The sequence below is a fragment of the Mandrillus leucophaeus genome, unplaced genomic scaffold, assembly GCF_000951045.1.
Source record: "Mandrillus leucophaeus isolate KB7577 unplaced genomic scaffold, Mleu.le_1.0 Scaffold24, whole genome shotgun sequence".
In the NCBI taxonomy this organism is placed as follows: domain Eukaryota; kingdom Metazoa; phylum Chordata; class Mammalia; order Primates; family Cercopithecidae; genus Mandrillus; species Mandrillus leucophaeus.
This window is the reverse complement of record NW_012102476.1, coordinates 3101743-3122532: the sequence shown is the minus strand read 5'-3', so window position 1 is coordinate 3122532 and position 20790 is coordinate 3101743. Positions and strand designations below refer to the sequence as shown.

General features: G+C 51.9%; 1 protein-coding gene, 1 long non-coding RNA gene and 1 pseudogene across 4 annotated transcripts; 2 read left to right on the top strand and 1 right to left on the bottom strand.

The window, feature by feature from the left end:
- Positions 1-9184: 9184 nt before the first annotated feature.
- On the top strand, positions 9185-11021 carry LOC105541441 (annotated as a pseudogene). Its single transcript, XR_001006342.1, has 3 exons — positions 9185-9707; positions 10015-10393; positions 10669-11021. The product of XR_001006342.1 is annotated as a 60S ribosomal protein L7-like 1 (transcript).
- On the bottom strand, positions 10318-12355 carry LOC105541442. Its single transcript, XR_001006343.1, has 2 exons — positions 11945-12355; positions 10318-11022 (listed from the first exon to the last, which is right to left on the bottom strand). It is a non-coding gene; the product is annotated as an uncharacterized LOC105541442 (long non-coding RNA).
- Positions 12356-12449: 94 nt separating this feature from the next.
- Positions 12450-16495, top strand: ZNF747 (zinc finger protein 747). 2 transcript variants are annotated; one of them, XM_011982467.1, is made up of 3 exons: positions 12450-12951; positions 13092-13205; positions 14250-16495. In XM_011982467.1, exons 1-3 carry the CDS (start codon positions 12588-12590, stop codon positions 14897-14899), a joined length of 1128 nt encoding a protein of 375 aa, XP_011837857.1. In that variant the 5' UTR covers positions 12450-12587; the 3' UTR covers positions 14900-16495. The 2 variants fall into 2 exon arrangements, with proteins under 2 accessions (XP_011837857.1, XP_011837856.1); XM_011982466.1 differs by having other exon boundaries at positions 14247-16495.
- Positions 16496-20790: the final 4295 nt, after the last annotated feature.

The window sequence follows — 20790 nt, the reverse complement described above, 5'->3', positions numbered from 1 at the left end:
CTAAAAGGCAGAAATGAAATCCATAAGCAGATAGCCTGGTGCCAGACCCTGGGCTTGGTAGTTAAAAGATCGACCCCTGACCTAATCGAGTGTTGTCTATAGATTATAGACATTGTATAGAAATGCACTGTGAAAATCCCTATCTTGTTTCGTTCCAATCTAATTACCGGTGCATGCAGCCCCCAGTCACGTACTCCCTGCTTGCTCAGTCAATCACGACCCTCTCATGCGGACCCCCTTAGAGTTGTGAGCCCTTAAAAGGGACAGAAATTGCTCACTCAGGGAGCTTGGTTGTTGGAGACATGAGTCTTGCCGAAGTTCCCGGCCAAATAAAGCCCTTCCTTCTTTAACTCGGTGTCTGAGGGGTTTTGTCTGCGGCTTGTCCTGCTACATCTTCACTCTCTGTAACCACCCTTCCCTCTGTCAGTCTTGTTCTACTTTCCAAATCCTCCTCTGCTCCAAACCTGACTCATCTCCTGTCCCCCTCCCCACAGCCCCAGCGGATGATTCCTCTTCCCTTGACCCCACCAATTTTCCCCCTCCCCGACAGCATCACGATCCTCCACAGGAGCATCCTAATCCTCCACTGTATGCCCCCGTTCGGCTCTACCCCTTTCCCCTCATCTCTCAAACCACCCCCTTTCTGACTCTGAGTCCTCTCCGTCTCCGCCCCTCACCCGCTCTTGGGCCCAACATGCTCAGCAACCACCTCCCTTACTTCCCCTTCAGGAAGCAGCAGGAGCTGAAAGTATTGTTAGAGTTCATGTTCCCTTCTCTTTCGGTGATCTCTCTCTAATTAACAAAAGACTTGGTTCATTTCCAGAAGACCCTACCTCTTATATTAGGAAGTTTCAGCACCTTACGTAGTCTTACGAACTAACCTAGCATAACCTCTACATTATCCTCTTTTCCATCCTCACCCCAGAAGACTGAGACTGTATCTGGACCCTAGCTCAGGCACATGCTGATACCATTCATCACCAGGCTCCTGCCCAGCCTACTGGTGCAAACGCAGTCCCCAACCAGGACCCCTCTAGGATTATCAAGACAGGGCCTCTGCACGCCACCATCAAGACCACATGATTGTACGTCTTCTTGCAGGACTCAAAAAGGATGTGTATAAAGCAGTAAACTGTAAAAAACTTTCAGAAACCACCCAAGGTCCTAATGAAAACCCAACCCTTTTCCTCTCTGATTTAACTGAAGCCATGAGAAAATATACCAACCCAGACCCAGCCAGCCCAAAAAGAACCACTATTTTAAACCTTCAGTTCATCTCCCAATCCACCCCCAATATTTGATGCAAGTTTCAGAAGCTTGACAAAGGCCCTCAAGCCCCACAATGAGACCTTCTTAATTTAGCCTTCAAAATCTTTAACAATCATAATGAGGAAAATAAAAGGCAAAAACTGGCAAAGTTTCAAATGCTTGCCTTCACCATCAGAGGCCCTGCAGGCCCATGGGGCCACAGCTCCACATGGACGCCTCCTAACAATTCACCCCATCTGGCACCTGTTTCAAGTGTGGCAATAAAGGCCACTGGTCCAGACAATGCCCAAACCCAGGAAAGCCCACCAGGCCGTGGCCCCTCTGTGGAGGACCCCACTGGAAGTCAGACTGTGAGAGGCCCCAGCAAGGACCACCCCCATCCCCTCCTGAGCCGGCCAAAACCTCCTACTCAGATTTCATCGGCCTTGCCACTGAAGACTGACGGTGCCCTGGAACGAACGCCCCCCACAACTACCATCTCTTCATTCAAGCCAAAAGTGACCCGAATGGTGGCAAGTAGGCCAGTATATATATATATTTAAATTAATACCAGGACAACCTATGCTGCTTTACGTAGTTTTTCGGGACCCACCCAGTCCTCCCGGGTCTCTGTTGTAGGAATTGATGGACAAGTCTCCAAACCCCGAGCCACCCCTCCACTCTTCTGCTCCCTGCACAGCTTTTCCTTCACTCACCCTTCCTTAGTCCTGCCCTCATGTCCAACTCTGCTCCTGGGCAGAGACATCCTTTTCAAACTCCCACTACTCTCCACCTCCATGGTAACCTACTTAGAAATTCAGCTTTCCCCTGGGGCCCGGGCTACGACGCCAGCCCGAGCAGCACTAATAAATAATCTATCCCTGCCCTCCTCCAAAAGAGAAATCCTTTCCTTCCCAGGGTTAGCAGGCTTCTTTAGAATATGGATTCCCAACTTTACCCTCCTAGCTCACCCCCTCTATAAAGTGGCCAAAGGCCCTCTAAACCCCTCACATAACATACTCCCCAGCTTCTGCAAACTCCAAACCGCTCTTGTCACTGCACCAACTCTGTCCTTACCTAATATCTCCCAACCTTTCACTCTATACTGCCAAAAACCGAGCAATAACCCTCGATGTCTTAGGACAACAGGAAAAAAATCCTCCTTCTTTTGCCCCTGTAACTTAACTCTGTGAACAACTAGATAACATAGTCAAAGGGTGACCAACCTGTCTTAAAGCACTAGCAGTGGTGCCCATTTTAGCTCTAAAAGGCAGGAAACCGGCTGGGCGCGGTGGCTCAAGCCTGTAATCCTAGCACTTTGGGAGGCCGAGACGGGCGGATCACAAGGTCAGGAGATCGAGACCATCCTGGCTAACACGGTGAAACACCGTCTCTACTAAAAAAAACTAGCCGAGCGAGGTGGCTGGCGCCTGTAGTCCCAGCTACTCGGGAGGCTGAGGCAGGAGAATGGCGTGAACCCAGGAGGTGGAGCTTGCAGTGAGCTGAGATCCGGCCACTGCACTCCAGCCTGGGCGACAGAGCGAGACTCCATCTCAAAAAAAAAGAAAAATAAATAAAAGGCAGGAAACCAACTTTCAGCCAGAATACCACTGTCCACAGTCGTCATAATCTACAGGATCTCCCCTCCTCCTGAGCATTAGGCTCTCTTCCTCCTTCATGGATTCAATTACTCCATGCCTTCTTTTTTTTTTTTGAGATGGAGTTTCACTCTTGCCTCAGCGTCTTGCGTAGCTGGAATTACAGGCGTGTGCCACCACACCCAGCTAATTTTTGTATTTTCAGTAGAGACGGTTTCACCATGTTGGCCAGGCTGGTCCTGAACTCCTGACCTCACATGATCCAGCCGCCTTAGCCTCCCAAAGTCCTGGGATTACAGGCGTGAACCACCGCGCCTGGCTTACTCCATGCCCTCTTTATGGAAAACCACAAATTCAGTCTTGTCAAAAGTGCTCCCCTCAACACAGCATCCTCACTCCCTGTATATTCTTCGCCTCCTACTCATTCTTGCACTAGCATCCTAGATCATCTGCAACCACACTTTCCAAACATTTCCTCCCAGCCTCTCACCAACCCCAATGACCAGCCATTTATAAATAGCTCCTCTTCCGTGCCCACTGGCTCCCCCAAAATTGCTGGGTATGTGGTTGTTTCCCTTGATTGAGTAATTGAAGCTAAGGCCCTACCTTCAGGAACCTCTTCTATCCCTCCTCTCCACAATATGCAATGCAATCCCTGCCTCAGCCTATAACTGGACTTCCAACCAAGTAACCTACCATCCCGAAATCCTCATTAACAGCCCCCTTGAACTCGACATACAGGCATTAACAGAAATCTCCCCCCAGTTAACTAATGAGTTTGGTCCAGCTGTTACAACCTTACATCCCTATTTACACAACCTATCCCCCTACTGCAGCCGTGATAAACCCGTATTAGGAGCCATAACAACCCACACAGTCTTATTCTATCCAGTACTACTGTGTGTACAAGGACATCTACCCTCTGGCATTCCCCTCAGCCACCTGAATTCCAAACTGCAACTTTACCCTACAACTGAAACCTCCCACCGAACATACTATTCTCAAAGCCGCCAACAATAAAGACAGGCTTCGTTTTTCTAGCCTCCACCTCCTTAACAAAAATTAAGGGTACTATAATGGCCACCACCTCCCCTGTTTATCCCTCTTCCCTTGACTCCCCTCTCCCTGCACCATCCCTACCCTACACCCACCACCCACGACTGTCTCCTTATCCCAACATTAAACAACACTCCCAGTTGAATCTTAGTGGACACAAAACGCTTCCTCTTACACTGAGAAAAAAAGAACCCCACAGCCTCCCAGCCTAAACCAAACACCCCTTTACAACCACTTACAGCAGCAGCCCTCGCCGGGACCCTAGGAGTATAAACGCATGAAAATAACAAAATAGTATATATTTTTAGCATACACAACCAGTTCTGTCTACCAGACCAAGGCATACTTTTCCTATGCAGTACCTCAACTTATATTTGCCTCCCATCTAACTGGATGGGCACCTGCAGCCTGGTTTTCCTCAATCCAAAAATCAACGTTGCCTCAGGAGACCAACCCCTACCAATCCCCGTTAATACCCCTGTCTGACACCACCATGCTATACAACTCATACCTCTATGAGTAGACCTCAGAATAACTACAGGAGTTGGAACTGGGGTTGCAGGATTAACCACCTCTGTTTCCTATTACCAATCCCTCTCCAAAGACCTCACAAATAGCTTGGAAAAAACAGCCAAATCCGTTACAACTCTCCAATCACAAATAAGTTATTTAGCAGCGATGGTTCTTCAAAACCACAGAAACTTACATCTACTCACAGTCGAAAAACTGCCCTTTTCTAGATGAACAGTGTTGCTTTTATCTTAACTAATCTGGCTTAGTACAACATGCTGTAAAAAGACTAAAGGACCGAGGACAAAAAATTAAAGAAAACATCCCTCGATGGCTAGTGTGGCCCTCCTGGTCTTTTAATACCTAGTTTCCATGGCTTGACCCGCCTAGGCCCGGCCATAACCATTTTTCTTTTTCTAGCATTTGGCCCTTGTCTCTTACACCTTCTCGCCCAGTTTTTATAGGACCATATCAGAGCCTTTACCTACGGGGCAAGACAAGATATAATGCCGCTCCAGGAATACCAATGGCTCCAAAAACAGCAATCCCTTCCATCCAGCCTTCCCCAACAACCATCGCCCCTTCCCAGCAAGAAGCAGCCAGACAATGGCGCCCCTCTTCTATTACCTATTAAAAGGCTGGAATGTTAGGGACAAAATGCCCAAGAAAGCTTCTTGGTGCTGCCCACCCTTCCCCCAAGCCTCTTTATATTTCTAAGCCCTTATCTAGGTGCTACAGTGAAGCCAGCAGACTTCACTTGTCAGACCTTGCTGCAATAAGCAAATCCCAATTACAAACCACCCACACCTGATGGGGGAGGTCGTGGGAAACATAAACTTTACCTTCACCCTCCTGTAATAGATGTCACAAGGTAACACGTAGCAAAATTAACCAGCAAACAACCCAGGATGTGGCCATACCAAAGAACTCCCTCAAACTCCCCTCCCCAATATAAACCCGTCATTCTGTAAGCTTGGGGCTGCTGCTTCTCTATTAGGGGAGCAGCTGGCAGGTTAATGAAAACTTGCCTGCCTAACTTTAGGTCTATTTTTCCTTTCTCTCAGCTGACCTTACATCCTCATCTTCTGAGAGTAGGAGGAGGCCCAGCTGTGAGGTCAAAATGCCCAGGATCCCCAGGAAGGAGGAAGCCTGAGAGAAAGGCAGAAAGGGGACAAAAGCGGCTGACGTCTCAGCCCCAGCTGGAAGAGGAATATTTTGTTCAGGAAGAAACGCTACTTATATGTTCCTTGCTCCTGGTGTGACTCATTTTTGCTGACCTGAATTTATTACATTTCCTGGAGCCTGGGATCTTGACCTTTTCTTTCTCACTTTAAGGGAGGAGACCACCCCTCATATTGTCTTATGCCCCGTCTCTGCCTCCAAAGAAAGAAGAAGTAAAAACTAAAAGGCAGAAATGGAATCCACAGGCAGATAGCCCAGCACCGCACCCTGGGCCTGGTAGTTAAAAATCAACCCCTAGACCAGGCGCGGTGGCTCACGCCTGTAATCCCAGCACTTTGGGAGGCCGAGGCGGGTGGATTACGAGGTCAGGAGATCGAGACCATCCTGGCCAACACAGTGAAACACCGTCTCTACCAAAAATACAAAAAATTAGCCGGGTGTGGTGGCGGGCACCTGTAGTCCCAGCTACTCAGGAGGCTGAGGCAGGAGAATTGCTTGAATCTGGGAGGCGGAGGTTGCAGTGAGCCGAGATCGCACCACTGCACTCCAGCCTGGGTGACAGAGCAAGACTCCAACTCAAAAAAAAAAAAAAAAAAAAAAAAACAACCCCCGACCTGACTGCTTGTGTTATCTATAGATTCCAGACATTGTATGGAAAAGCATTGTAAAAAAATCCCAGTCCTGTTCTGTTCCTTTCTGATTACTGGTGCATGCAGCTCCCTGTCACTACCCACTGTTTGCTCAGTCGATCATGACCCCCTCATGCAGACCCCCTTATAGTTGTGAACCCTTAAAAGGAACAGGGATTGCTTACTTGGGGAGCTTGGTTTTTGGAGATGTGAGTCCGCTGATGCTCCCAGCTGAATAAAGCCCTTTCTTTGACAATTCGGTGTCTGAGGGGTTCTTGTCTGAGGCTCGTCCTGCTACAAATTTTTTTTTTTTTTTTTTTTTTTTGAGACAGTCTCGCTCTGCTGACCAGGCTGGAGGGCAGTAGAGCGATCTCTGCTCACTGCAGCCTCCGCCTCCCAGGTTCAAGTGATTCTCCTGCCTCAGCCTCCCGAGTAGCTGGGATTACAGGCACCTGCCACCACACCTGGCTAATTTTTATTTTTATTTTTAGTAGCGACATGGTTTTACCATGTTGGCCAGGCTGGTCATGAACTCCTGACCTCAGGGGATCTGCCCCAGCTCAGCCTCACAAAGTGCTGGGATTACAGGTGTGAGGCACCACACCTGGCCCAGACTGGGCTTCTTTTCCCTTTCCTTCTTTCTTTCTTTTTTTCTTTCTTTTCTTTTTTTTTTTGATAGTGTTTTGCTCTTGTTGCCCAGGCTAGAGTGCAATGGTGCAATCTTAGCTCACCACAACCTCCGTCTCCCGGGTTCAAGTGATTCTCCTGCCTCAGCCTCCTGAGTAGCTGGGATTACAGGCATGCGCCATCATGACTGGCTAATTTTGTATTTTTAGTAGAGATGGGGTTTCTCCATGTTGGTCAGACTGGTCTCAAACTCCCGACCTCAGTTGATTGGCCTGCCTCAGCCTCCCAAAGTGCTGAGATTACAGGTGTGAGCCACCGTGCTCGGCCTTTTTTTTTTTCTTTTCTTTTTAAAGACAAGGTCTCACTCTGTCACCAAGGCTCGGGTGCAGTGGTGTGATCTCGGCTCACTGCAACCTCTGCCTCCCGGGTTCGCGCCATTCTCCTGACTCAGCCTCTGGCGTAGCTGGGATTACAGGCATGTGCCACCACACCCAGCTAATTTTTGTATTTTTAGTAGAGATGGGGTTTCACCATGTTTGCCAGGCTGCTCTTGAACTCCTAATCTCAGGTGATCCACCCTCCTTGGCCTCCCAAAGTGCTGGGATTACAGGCATGAGGCACCACGCCCAGCACTTAATTTGACTGGTGACATTCCATGGGACTACAGTCAGGCCATGCTATGAATCGGCCCATTCAGTGGTAGTGCGTGAATTCAAGTTTAGGATGAAGAAAGTTCACCTTTCTCTCTCCAGGCCCCTGGGCCCTGGAACAGCTGCCTGTGTGGTTGATGGCAGCTCCTCTGGTTGGCCTTGAGGCATGCGGGAATGTCACTGCCTGGTGAGCTCCTCAGTTGGCCAGCACTGTCTGGGGGTGGGGGATGAGGGTGGCTCTCAGGGGTACCCATCTGAATGCTGCTGTTGTGAAGGTTGAATATGAGTAGGCCTTGGGGAGTTGACAAGGCAAGAGGTAAGTTTTGAATCAGCAGTTTCCCAATGGCTGCTCAGAAAAATAACACATTTGGAAGGGACCAGCAGGAGTCTATTTGGGAGCTGTCATAAGCCCTTGGCATCAGAAACACTGACCTGGTCTCTGAGCTTTTGGCCAAGGCTCCCTGCAGCCAGACCTTCCCCAAACCTGCAGTCTCTGCCCAGCATCAACATCTGGTATTCACCCAGTACCTCATTCCTGTCCCCAGTGCAGCCCCACTTCGCCAGTACCTTCAGCCAGGCCCCAGGTACTCCGGGGAGCGACCTTTTTCCCGCAGCTGGTACAGCACCCACTTCTCCCACAGCGAGGTCCACCCCTGCTTCCTGCTGCCCAGCGGGCCTGTGCTCCTTCGCCTGTCCCCACTGCTGGCAATGCTTGAGCCAGGGGCCATTCAGTGGATCCACTGGCCTGGTGACATGGGCCTCAGAGGCTGACCTCCAGGATTGTGAACTCTGCCCCTGGTTCTTTCCCAGGAGAGTCCAGACCCCCACAGGAGCTTCCAGCACCTCCCAGAGCTCTTCCAGACTGTGGGTGATAGGCACCACGCTGAGGGGTGGGCACTGTAAGAGAAGAAATGTCATTGCTCTTAAGGGAAGTTTTCAGTTTTCTCTTGTGTCCTTCAGAGGCCTGAGAGCCTGGGAGACCTAGGGCTGGGACCACACCCCCTGGGCAACACTGAATCCTTATGCCCCTCCCAAACTTTTTGCCTCCGCTCCCCAGGGTGAGAAAATAGCCCTTAGAGTCCACAAGGGACCAGAATAAACACACATAACAAAGTAATCCATATCTTCCACCTGTTTCACACCCTCCCCCCAACATAGATCTCCCCTTGAAAATTGTACTGCCCTAGCCCGATTTTCTTTGTCCTGTCATTTCTTTTAAAATTTATTGTCCTTGGCCGGGCGCAGTGGCTCACACCTGTAATCCCAGCACTCTGGGAGGCCAAGGTGGGTGAATTGCCTGAGGTCAGGAGTTCAAGACCAGCCTGACCAACATGGTGAAACCCTATCTCTACTAAAAATACAAAATTAGCTGGCTGTGGTGGTGCATGCCTGTAGTCTCAACTATCCAGGGTGCTGAGGCAGGAGAATCGTTTGAACCCGGGAGGCAGAGGTTGCAGTAAGCCGAGATCGCGCCAGTGCACTCCAGCCTGGGCAACAAGAGCGAAACTCCATCTCAAAAAAATAAAAAAAAATAAAAATTATAGTTCTTTAAGAAATATAGGCCGGGCGCAGTGGCGTGGGCGACAAAGCGAGCCTTCGTCAAAAAAAAGAAGAAGAAAGAAAAGAAAAGAAAAGAAAAGAAAGAGAAAGAAAGAAAGAAAGAAACAAAAGAAAGAAAATGATCAGTAGCTGCACCACTAGAAAGATGGCGGAGCAAGAGCAAAGAAAAATCCTTTTGGTTCCAGAAAATCTCCTGAAAAATAGGAGGTCTTATCAAGCCCTCAAAGCCACCCAGGCAAAGCAGGCACTTTTGGCAAAGAAGGAGCAGAGGAAAGGAAAAGGGCTCAGGTTTAAGCGACTGGAATCATTCCTACATGATTCCTGGCAGGAGAAACGTGACAAGGTGCATCTCAGACGACTAGAAGCGAAACCTCATGCCTTGGAATTGCTAGATAAACATTCCTTGGCCTTTGTTGTATGCATCAAAAGGATTGATGGTGTGAGTTTACTGGTGCAGAGAACCATTGCAAGACTTCGCCTAAAGAAAATTTTTAGTGGTGTCTTTGTAAAAAGTCACCCCCTAGAACCTAAAAACGCTACGTATAGTGGAACCTTATGTGACCTGAGGATTTCCAAATCTGAAGTCTGTCTGGGAACTCATTTTGAAACACGGACCAGCCAAGGTCAAGAATAAGACCATCGGCCAGGTGTGGTGGCGCATGCCTGTAATCCCAGCACCTTGGGAGGCCGAGGCGGGTGAATCACGAGGTCAGGAGATCGAGACCATCCTGGCTAACACGGTGAAACCCTATCTCTACTAAAAATACAAAAAATTAGCCAGGCAAGTTGGCGGGCACCTGTAGTCCCAGCTACTCGGGAGGCTGAGGCAGGAGAATGGCGTGAACCTGGGAGGCAGAGCTTGCAGTGAGCCGAGATCACGCCACTGCACTCTAGCCTGGGCGACAGAGTAAAACTCTGTCTCAAAAAAAAAAAAAAAAAAAAAAGAAGAGGAAGACCATCCGTCTGACAGACAACACAGTGATTGAGGAGGACCTGGGGAAGTTTGGTGTCATTTGCTTGGAAGACCTCATTCATTAAATTGCCTTCCCAGGGAAGCATTTCCAGGAGCTCTCATGGTTCTTGCGTCCTTTCCACCTCTCAGTGGCCCAAGATGCTACCAAAAATAGAGTGGGCTTCCTCAAGGAGATGGGCACACCTGGTTATCAGGGTGAATGCATCAATCAGCTCATCTGTCAGCTGAACTAGACTCAGGTGCCAAACTGCGATAAATTTTTATCAGTGAAGTGGAAGCATGTGTTTTTGTTGTTTTGGGAATTTTTATCAAGTACTTCAGAGATTATTTCCTGCTTTATCTTCAAAAACTGAAAAGACAGTAGCTGGCCAGGCGCGATGGCTCAAGCCTATAATCCCAACACTTTGGGAGGCTGAGGAGGGCGTATCACCTGAGGTCAGGAGTTTGAGACCAGCCTGACCAACATGGAGAAACGCCGTCTTTAGTAAAAATATAAAAATTAGCTGGGCGTGGTGGCGCATGCCTGTAATCCCAGCTACTCGGGAGGCTAAGGTGGGAGAATCGCTGGAACCTGGGAGGCGGAGGTTGTGGTGAGCAGAGATCACACCATTGCGCTCCAGCCTGGGCAACGAGAGCAAAACTCCGTCTCAAAAAAAGAAAAGAAAAGACAGTAGCTTATGTTCATGGCAAGCACTTCTCATCACAGTGCAGTTCCAAGGAAAAATTCCAGCATTTTCTACATTGGGTGCCACGTCATCTGAAATCAGCACATTCCATGGAGGAAGGAGTCTTGCTCCGTTGCATCTATCCTAGGGTTTAATGTTGATAAATGAGTAACTCTAGCATTTGTAAAAGGCTCCTTAAGGCTCCTGCAGCAGCCGACCAAGCCCAAGGACATAACTGAATCTGGAGAGTCCTGGGGCCTTGTTTTGAAAAAGACTTGAAATACACATAGGAAGAAAGCCATAAAAATAAATGTTCACTTGTCTCTGGAAAAAAAAAAAAAAAAAAAAGAAATATAAAAGCAAAACTTGGCTTCAGCCATTTTTTCTGACTGCTCTGTCTTGTGAAGATCCCTGAGTACATGTAAAACAGATACAATTTGTATTCTTTCCTTTTTTCTTATTTATTTTTGAGACAGGGTCTCCTAAGTTGAGCAGGTGGATCTCATTCTCTTGGACTCAAGAGATGCTCGTGCCTCGACCTCCCAGTAGATAGGATTACAGACGATTCTCAATCTAGGCCTAGATTCAACTAAAGAGCCCACTAAGAGCTAAAAGGCGCCTTGGAGATTACTCTGACTCCAGTACACAGGACATGTATGAAGTCAGGTGGAGCACAGAGTAGGCCATCAGGAAGTGTGAGACGGAGGTCTGGTGGGAGAGCTGGCGACATTTACTGACATAAAGATCCCAGGGAAAGCAGGTTGGGGTAAGAAAGGGATGAGCTGGTTTTGAGCGGAGGAGTCTTGGGCCATCCGCGTAGGGGCAGGACCTGAGGGGAGCCGAGAGCCTGGCTGCAGCTAGAGGGAGACCGGCGGTCGGGAGGCGTCCTGCACAGCACATGGGAGAAACTCCTAGAAGAGAGGACCCTCTGACTTTCTCAACCTTACCCTACTCTCCTGGCTGCTTCCGCCATCTAGAAGCTCCAAGGATTTCAAGCTCCAACAAGCCTACAATAGAGGAGGGTCTCCTGTATCCACTCCATGGCTTTTGTGAAAGGCAAATAAATCTTGGGGCCCCCAAATCACTACCCTAAAGGTAAAAGTCAAGCTGGGAACTGCTTAGGGCCAACCTGCCTCCCATTCTATTCAAAGTCACCCCTTTGCTGGCTGACATAGATGGATATCTGATTGCATCCTCTGGAAACGCTAATCAGAAACTCCAAAGAACGCAACCGTTTGTGCCTCACCTTCTGTTTCCTGGAAGCCCCTCCCTGCTTCGAGTCTTCCTGCCTTTGCTTCAAGTTGTCCCGCCTTTCCAGACAGAACCAATGTACTTACATACACTGATTGATGTCTCATGTCTCCATAAAATGTATAAAACTAAGCTGTGTCCCGACCACCTTGGGCACATGTCGTGAGGACTTCCTGAGGCTGTCACGCGCGTGTCGTCAACCTTGGCAAGAAATTGAGATCTATCTCGGAATTTCTGGGTTCACACTTTTTGCTCTCAACATTGGGAAGAGACTGCTGCCGCCGTTCCTGAGGACAAAACGAGAGGGTGATGGGCTGGAGCCCGATTCTAAAAAGGTCCTGGGACGAAAACTAACTTCTGAGTTCACGACGGTTCCCTTCCGTGGGAGGCTCCTTTGTTTCTGCAAACCCGGGCTGAGCTCTGAGCTGTGCGGCCTCACCGGGCGGGGCCAGAGCATACTCGGTTGGTTTTCAAGGCCGGCGCCTGTAGCCGCAACGGCCATTTTGGATTAGGGCATGGAGAGAACGCTGCCTGGGGGTGGGGGCGGGGGGCGTCGTCCTGGGTACAATTGCGCAGGGGCAACGGTCGAGAGGTCGCGCAGCCGCAGTTTTTTTTGAAGAAATAGTCCAGTTCTGACTATGGACTCGCAGCCATCGGCCCTTAGTTTCCATCCCCTCGGGGATTATAGTGACCTCCCTCCTTCCCTTGGGACTGGGCCGGGGAGGCGTTCTCGGGCGCGGGAGGTTCCGTATGCCCAGGCCCGGCCAGGGGAGGTGACCGATTCGTCGCTGGGGCTGACAGTCCCCATGGCGCCGCCTCTGGCCCCGCTCCCTTCTCGGGATCCAAACGGGGCAGTACCCGAGTGGAGAAAGCCCGGGACCGTAAGCTTCGCCGACGTGGCCGTGTACTTCTCTCGGGAGGAGTGGGGCTGCCTACGACCCGCGCAGAGGGCCCTGTACCGGGACGTGATGCGGGAGACCTACGGCCACCTGGGCGCGCTCGGTGAGAGCCCCACCTGCTCACCTGGGCCCTGCGCCCCCACACGCCCTGCCGCGCCTCTGGGAGCTGCGCGTGGAGTTGGGGGTCCCGGGGCCGGGCAGGCGGCCTCCCCGCAGCGTGGGGTTTGCGTTCTTCTCCCCCAGGAGTCGGAGGCAGCAAGCCGGCGCTCATCTCCTGGGTGGAGGAGGAGGCCGAACTATGGGATCCAGCTGCCCGGGATCCGGAGGTGACGAAGTGTCCGACAGAAACGGACCCAGGTGGAGTATCGGGTGCTAAGTCCCATGGGGACTTCTCTGTTCCTGTCCCATCCCGGTTTCCTCTGCCACCTCCAGCTACCTGCTTAGCAGTTTCCTCTCTGAACTGCCTTCTCAACTACGGCCAGCAGGGTGAGACCTTGCCTTGGCCCCGGATGCAGCCTAGAAAGGGGCTGTGATGGGGGCTCTGGCCCTGCCATACCCGCCTCTAAGTCCTCACCTCTGCGTGGTCACTACACTCTGGGGGCTTTTTTGTTTTGCTTTAGAGATAGGGTCTCTGTTGCCCAGACTGAGGTGCAGTGGTGCCATCATAGCTCACTGCAGCCTCGAACTCCCGGGCTCAAGCAATCGGATCAAGCAATCCTCCCGCCTGGGCCTCCAGAGTACCTAAGACTGTAAAGGCACTAGCCACCACGCCTGGCTGTTTTTTTTTAATTAAAAAAATTTTTTTAAAGAGGTGGAGGTCCTGGTGTGTTGCCCAGGCTGATCTCGAACTCTAGCCATCCTCTATCTCGGCCTCCCAAAGCACTGGGATCACAGTCATGAGCCACCACGCCCGGCCTCTAAGTTCCGTTGGCTCTACCTCCACATCATGACCCGCCCCAGTCGTTTTCCTGCACGATGGTTCCTATGCCCCCTAGGCGCCCCCCACCCCGCCCTCCCATTTCCTTCCTTCAGTTCTTGCCTCAGCCTTTGCAGAGTATCCAGCCCCACTGAACTTGGCCATGCCCGCCTGGTTCTGCCTTTCTTGGTGCTGTTCCTTCTGCCTAGAATATCTCCAGGTGTCCGCTCCTCCTTCTGGATCAGGCCCAGATGTTCATGTCATCTCTGCCCTTCCATGCGGTGACATTTCCCCAGTCTCGAGGCGGAATGGACTGTTTCTCCCTCCTGGCTCTGTCTGGCTCAGCAGCCGAGGAACAGGTGTCACTGCTCTATCTCCCAGGGGCAGCCGGGGGTCCAGCAGGCCTGTCCCTGTCCATGCGGGCTGTGGGATTCAAGGACCAGGATGAGCCGAGCCTGAACTCTCTTGTCTTTATCTCCCAGCAGATTCCAGAAACGAGGAAGAGGAAAGACAAAGGGAAGGGATGGGAGCCCTGGAGAAGCCTGTCCCTGTGACCGCCGGGTCTCCTGGGCTGAAGGTTTCCCAAGCCCCCTTTACCAGGTTGGAGCAGCTGTCCAAGGCGCGGCGCCGGAGTCGCCCTCGCTTTTTTGTCCACCCCCCTGTCCCCCGAGCGGACCAGCGTCACGGCTGCTACGTGTGCGGGAAGAGCTTCGCCTGGCGCTCCACGCTGGTGGAGCACATCTACAGCCACAGGGGCGAGAAGCCCTTCTACTGCGCAGACTGCGGCAAGGGCTTTGGCCACGCTTCCTCCCTGAGCAAACACCGGGCCATCCATCGCGGGGAGCGGCCCCACCGCTGTTCTGAGTGTGGCAGGGCCTTCATGCGCCGCACGGCTCTGACTTCACACCTGCGCGTCCACACCGGCGAGAAGCCCTACCGGTGCCCACAGTGTGGCCGCTGCTTCGGCCTGAAGACTGGCATGGCCAAGCACCAGTGGGTCCATCGGCCAGGGGGCGAGGGGCGCAGGGGCCGGCGCCCTGGGGGGCTGTCTGTGACCCTGACCCCTGGCCGCGGGGACCTGGACCCACCCGTGGGCTTCCAGCTGTACCCAGAGATATTCCAGGAATGTGGATGAAGGCCTCAAAAGTGACTATCTAGACATTGCGGGAGGCCCGAGATGGGCTCAGGGGCCCGAACCTCTGCAGCGGCCTGCAGGGAGGTCCCAGAATCCACGGCAAGAGCTGGCCTGGGGTGTGGACATTCTGAACGTGGGCACTCAACAGCCTCTTCTGCCAGCACCTTGCTCCCCGATGCCCTGGGCTCTCCAAGGCCACCTTTGCTGAGGCAGGGCTGAGGTGAGAACCCCCCAGACCTCCATACCGGGAAGCAAAAGCTGTTTCTCCTCCCAAAGGTGCTAAGAGGATTGAGGTAGAGGAGAACCTTGTTTTCTCTGTTTTTTCTTTTTACTTTTTTAATTTTTTGAGATGGAGTTTTGCTGTTGTTGCCCAGGCTGGAAGTGCAATGGTGCAATCTTCGCTCACTGCAATGTCCGCCTCCTGGGTTCAATCGATTCTCCTGCCTCAGCCACCTGAGTAGCTGGAATTACAGGCACACTATGCCTGGCTAATTTTTGTATTTTTAGTAGAGATGGGGTTTCACCATGTTGGCTAGGCTGGTCTCGAACTCCTGCCCTCAGGTGATCCACCCACCTCTGCCTCCCAAAGTGCTGGGATTACAGGCGTAAGCCACCTCACCTGGCCTTTTCTTTTTTATTCTTTGACCCTCCCACAGCACAATACCCATTGTCTGTTTATTTATTTACATATTTTTAAGACAGCATCTTGCTCATCACCCAGGCTGGAATGCAGTGGTGTGAACTGGGCTCACTGCAGCCTAGACCTGCTGGGCTCAAGGAATCCTCCTGCCCCAGCCTCTCAGATGGCTGAGACTACAGGTGGGCTACACTACGCCTGGCTAAGTTTTAGTTTTTTTGCAGAGATGGGGTTCCCACTATATTGATCAGGCTGGTCTCAAACTCCTGGGTTCAAGCAATTTGCCCACCTTGGCCTCCCAAAGTGCTGGGATTACAGGGGAGCCACCGCACTGGCCTTCATTGTCTTTTTGCTGCACAACTTAAAAAACCAGTGGCCCTGTACTGGATCTGGCCTGCAGTTGCTGTATTGATTTGGGCCCAGGCAGTGTTTTTAAGTGATAACAATTAGTGGTGAAGATTTAAAAGGTTATTTTACACCAAAATCCAGGTTTCTGACATCTCTAGAAAAATCCAAAGATTTTGCAAGTCCACCTAGGCTCTCAGAAAGTCGCAGTTGTTGGGAGCTGGGCCAGAGCCAGAACTCCCAACTTACCGTGGCCACTCATCCCATCAGCTCCTGACCAAGCATGCGTTGCCATTCATCATTGCTTGCTTCTAGTGTTTTTGGTGTTTAAAGTACAGCAAAGAAGAAAGGGAAGTATTTCTTGAACCCATGCCTGTGTCAAAACAGTCCTTGCATCTTTTCTGTCTTTAGGTACGCGCCATCTTTGCTGTCTTTAAGTATGTGCCATCTCGGACAGAGGACTAGGCCAGAAACACCTGGTGTTAGATTTGTAGCCAGTGGCAACTGTACCCATCTGTATCCCCAAGCTCTACACAGAATCCCCCCAGCACTTCACGACTCCATTATCCATCTACCACTAATTCCTTTGTGGGCAGAGGCCAGCCATGAGCAGCACCTGCCCAAGGAGAGCAAGGGCCTGTGACCTCTGCTGGCCTGTGCACCCTCGCCTGTCACCCAGCTCAGCCCTGTGTCTGGCCTACCCAGGGAGGAAGAAACCAGATCTGTCAACCTGGAAGGAGGTAGAAGTTTTGGAGACAAGACACTGTGTCAAGTGAAGTAATGAACTGACTTTATTCCAACCTCATCTCCAATCCGACCCCACCAAGGTCTCTCTCCCTCAGCTTTTCTGGGGTGGGTTGACTCGTGTGTCACCTTATCACAGGGACACATGGGGTGAGAAGAGGCACCTTGGCAGTAGGAGATACCTTTCTACCAGGTTTTAATTCCCAGTGTACATCCCAGTCCCCTCCCCTAACCCTCAACACAGCCTGGGGAAAGCCCAGCTTGCAACACCAGTTCTCAGCCCAGACTGACAGCCAGATCTTGGCCCTGAGTATGCCAATTAAAGGTGCCATGATTATTACCTAGAGGTCTCTGAGTGCTTTGAAGTTTGTAAAGCTTATTTAGGGCCCAGAAGCCAGACTCCAACTCCTCTGCTTCCTGCCCTCATGACCCAACTTTCCAGCATTTCATCAACTTTTTTAGTGTCATGAAACCCTTAAGCCTTAGCCCCACCCCATTCTCAGCTCCTTAGTTCGTGGTGTAGATATTTCCACCTAGAGGCAGGGCCGGGCTGAGTATCTTTTAAAAATGTAGCTACGGCCGGGCGCAGTGGCTCAAGCCTGTAATCCCAGCACTTTGGGAGGCCGAGATCGGCGGATCACGAGGTCAGGAGATCGAGACCATCCTGGCTAACACAGTGAAACCCCATCTCTACTAAAAAAAATACAAAAAACTAGTCGGGCGACGTGGCGGGCGCCTGTAGTCCCAGCTACTCGGGAGGCTGAGGCAGGAGAAAGGCGTAAACCCAGGAGGCGGAGCTTGCAGTGAGCTGACATCCGGCCACTGCACTCCAGCCTGGGCGACAGAGCCAGACTCCGTCTCAAAAAAAAAATAAATAAAAATAATAAATAAATAAAAATGTAGCTACTCTCGGCTGGAGTAGTGGCTCACACCTGTAATCCCAGCACTTTGGGAGGCTGAGGCGGGCAGGTCACGAGGTCAGGAGACCGAGACCATCCAGGTTAACATGGTGAAACCCCGTCTCCACTAAAGATACATTAAAAAAAAAACATTGCCAGGCATGGTGGCACGTGCCTATAGTCCTAGCTACTCAGGAGGCTGAGAGGAGAACCGCTTGAACTCAGAGGCGGAGGTTGCACTGAGCAGAGATAGCGCCACTGCACTCCAGCCTGGGCAACAGTGAGACTCCATCTCAAAAAAAAAAAAAAAAAGTAGCTACTCCCTGGGCCCAGTTCCTCATCTATTGAATGAGAATCTCCAGGGATAGAATTTGATGCCTGTGAAAGTTTGAGAGAACCACTGCTGGGAACAAAACATTATTTTCAAACTGCTCTTAGTTTTGCAAGAGTAGTGGTTGGTCCCGGGGCCTGTCCCCAATGTCAGGCATACACAAAGACTTCTATTTCTTTGTTCTTTCCAAAGGGCCCTGTACCGTGGCCGCTGTCTTCCTGGGTACCTAGGATCATGTTCAGTACACAGGGGCATCTCCTGTAGCATCAGATGGAAGGCCTTTAAGAGGGCTTGTGCTTTGCATGAGGGGAGGGAGCAATGCACACGGAAGCTCCTCTCACTGAGAACGTCTGTGAGGGCTCTCTCTATCCTGCAGCACTGGCCACGTTGGCTGGACCATAAACCTTGGCTGCACACTGAATGGCTCTGCCCTAGTGCTGTGCATGCCAGGAGACAATGCTGTGAAAAAGTGACCACCTGACTCAGGACATGCGCAGGGTTCATCCTCATGGATGCAGAGGTAGGACAAGGCCAGTGGACTCCCAAGTTTCTCCTGCCTTGGATTAGCTGGTGTTGGGTCACTGGGCTTGGAGCCTCTCACTGCTGTGGCTGTGTGTCAGGTGGAGGCTGGCTTCCTTGTGAAGTCCCTATGCATAGATGGCACCCTGGTCCTGGAGGAGGCTGGCTGGAACTTAGCCACTCTTACTCCAGGTGCCAGTGAGGCTGAATTTGCACATGGAAATGCGGGTGCCTGGGCAGCGTGAAGTCTTGGCCCAGCTTCTGCTACACCTGGGACGTGTGGCTCATAAGAGTGCAGGCAGTGGACGGTGTCAGAACTGTGGTTGGAGGTCTCACCACCCATTTTTAGGGTGTGGCTGCTCTCCTGTGTGAATTTTCGTGGATCAGCAAGTTGGAGGTCAGAGAAAAATATCTTGTGGAGATTTGTTTCCTACCTGAGTGCTTTGGGGATGACCAGAGAGTACCCCATGTCCAGCTCTTCCCAAAACTTGTCCTCTTGTAGGCTGTCCTGACTGTGGACTCTAGTACTGGACCATGTAAGCCATTCTTAGCAAAGGTTTCAGGACAAACACATTGGGATGGGAGAGAGCTGTGGAGCTGGAAGTTGTTCCTCTGGAGGGCAAAAAGTTTTCCCCGCTTCATTTGTGGGATGAGCTCTTGTGATTTTATTTGTAAGCCTTTATATTACTATTATTATTAGAGATAGAGTCCTGCTCTGTCACTCAGACAAGAGTGCAGTAGCGAGATCTCGGCTCACTGCAACCTCTGCCTCCCCGTTTCAAGGGATTCTCCTGCTTCAGCCTCCTAAGTAGCTGGGATTACAGGTGCCCGCCATCGCGCCTGGCTAATTTTTGTATTTTTTAGTAGAGACAGGGTTTCACCAATTTGGCCAGGCTGGTCTCGAACTCCTGACCTCGTGATCCACCTGCCTGGGCCTCTCAAAGTGCTGGGATTACAGACATGAGCCACCGCGCCCCGCCTGTAAGCCTTTAGATAGTTTCTCTCCACTTTTTACCACTTGGCATTCTCCAAGTTCTTGTTCTCATCCCTTTTCATGAAGAAGAGGCCATCCTTCTTCCCAAACATTCTCTTCCCTTCATTTGTCTGGGTAGGCGACAAGAAAACACGATCCAAGGCTCCTGCATCACACAGGGGCATCGGGCTCATTAACTGTCAAGAACGCTGCCAAACTTGTTTCAGCACGAAGCGTAGAAAAAAAGACAATAATTGGATGATATTAAGTTGTCTGTCCAGGCTCACTTCCTCAATTCAAAGCTGCACCCGAGGCAGTGTTTCTCAGGTTCCCTTCCTCTGCAAGCCTCCATTCGAGTCAGACAAGACTGGAGAATTGTTAGATGATGCCTCGAAGGCCAGATGGTTCTCTCAGTCCAATTCTCCTCTGTATCACCCTCACCTGGAAGGAATCCTGCCTCCCTGTGAGGAAATCCAGCAACCAGGGACAAAGGCTGCCAGGGATTGAGTTAAACTCAGGCGCTGGGGAAGGTGGAGGGGAGAGGCAAGGGGTGTGAGGCTGACGAGGAGGAAGGGTGTCTGTTCTCAGATCTTCTGGCTTTCATAAAACATAATAGAGGTTAAGTAGGGGCGGGAAAAGTTTTGAAGGCACAGGCCCGGCTGGATGGGAGACGCCTGACACCTCCCTCCCACTACCTCCTGCAGGGGCTTCTGGCCGACAGGGGAGGCGGACCCGACCAGAGCGCCCCCGGCCAATCAGGAAGGCGCCTGGCGTTCCCTGGCGACCATTAACGCCCCGCGGTCCGCGGGGTTGGAGGAGGCGGGGCGGCTAGAGCACGAGCCCCATCGGCCAACCGCCAGGCTTCCTGGCGCGGAGAAGCGGTGCCTCTGGGAGCCGGGGCGGGGCTGTCTCCTTGGCAACTATCCTAGCCCTCTAGGAGGGAGGAGGGGGATCAGGAGAGCCGAGCGGGGTGGGGACCGGAGGAACGGGAGCGGGCGCGCAGGTGCGGGGGAGCGGAGTTCCAGGAGGGGGTCCCAGGCTCCAGGACCTCGGCGAGGCCAAGGGTAGTCCGTCCCGGTTCCCGAGGCGCTGCCGGAGCTGACCCGGAGGCCCGGGAGGGGAGGAAGAGAGACACCGCCCCCGCTGGCGCCGGGAAGCGTCGCTCCTTCTCGCTGACCTTGGTCTCGCTTGTCGCCTCGCCCTTGGCCACACGCACCGACAACGCAGGGCCAGGGAGATGGACAGACGGGCCTTTGGAGGGACGGGGACCTAGAACATAGGCACACATACTGCCCCGGTAGCCCGGTGGGCTCCGGGGTGTCAGGTCCTCGCCCACCCCGAGGCCGGGCCCCTCCAGCCCAGGGTTAATGCCAACGAGTTTCCACCTCCAGCGGCTCCTAGAGAGGCCGCGGCGCGAGCCGGCGGGGGGACCTGGCCGCGGAC

Coding starts and splice junctions, on each gene's coding strand:
- ZNF747 (XM_011982466.1), top strand. CDS start 12,588: ATGGACTCGCAGCCATCGGCCCTTAGTTTCCATCCCCTCGGGGATTAT. Junction 12,952..13,091: donor CGGCCACCTGGGCGCGCTCG/GTGAGAGCCCCA, acceptor CTTCTCCCCCAG/GAGTCGGAGGCAGCAAGCCG. Junction 13,206..14,246: donor TCCGACAGAAACGGACCCAG/GTGGAGTATCGG, acceptor TTTATCTCCCAG/CAGATTCCAGAAACGAGGAA.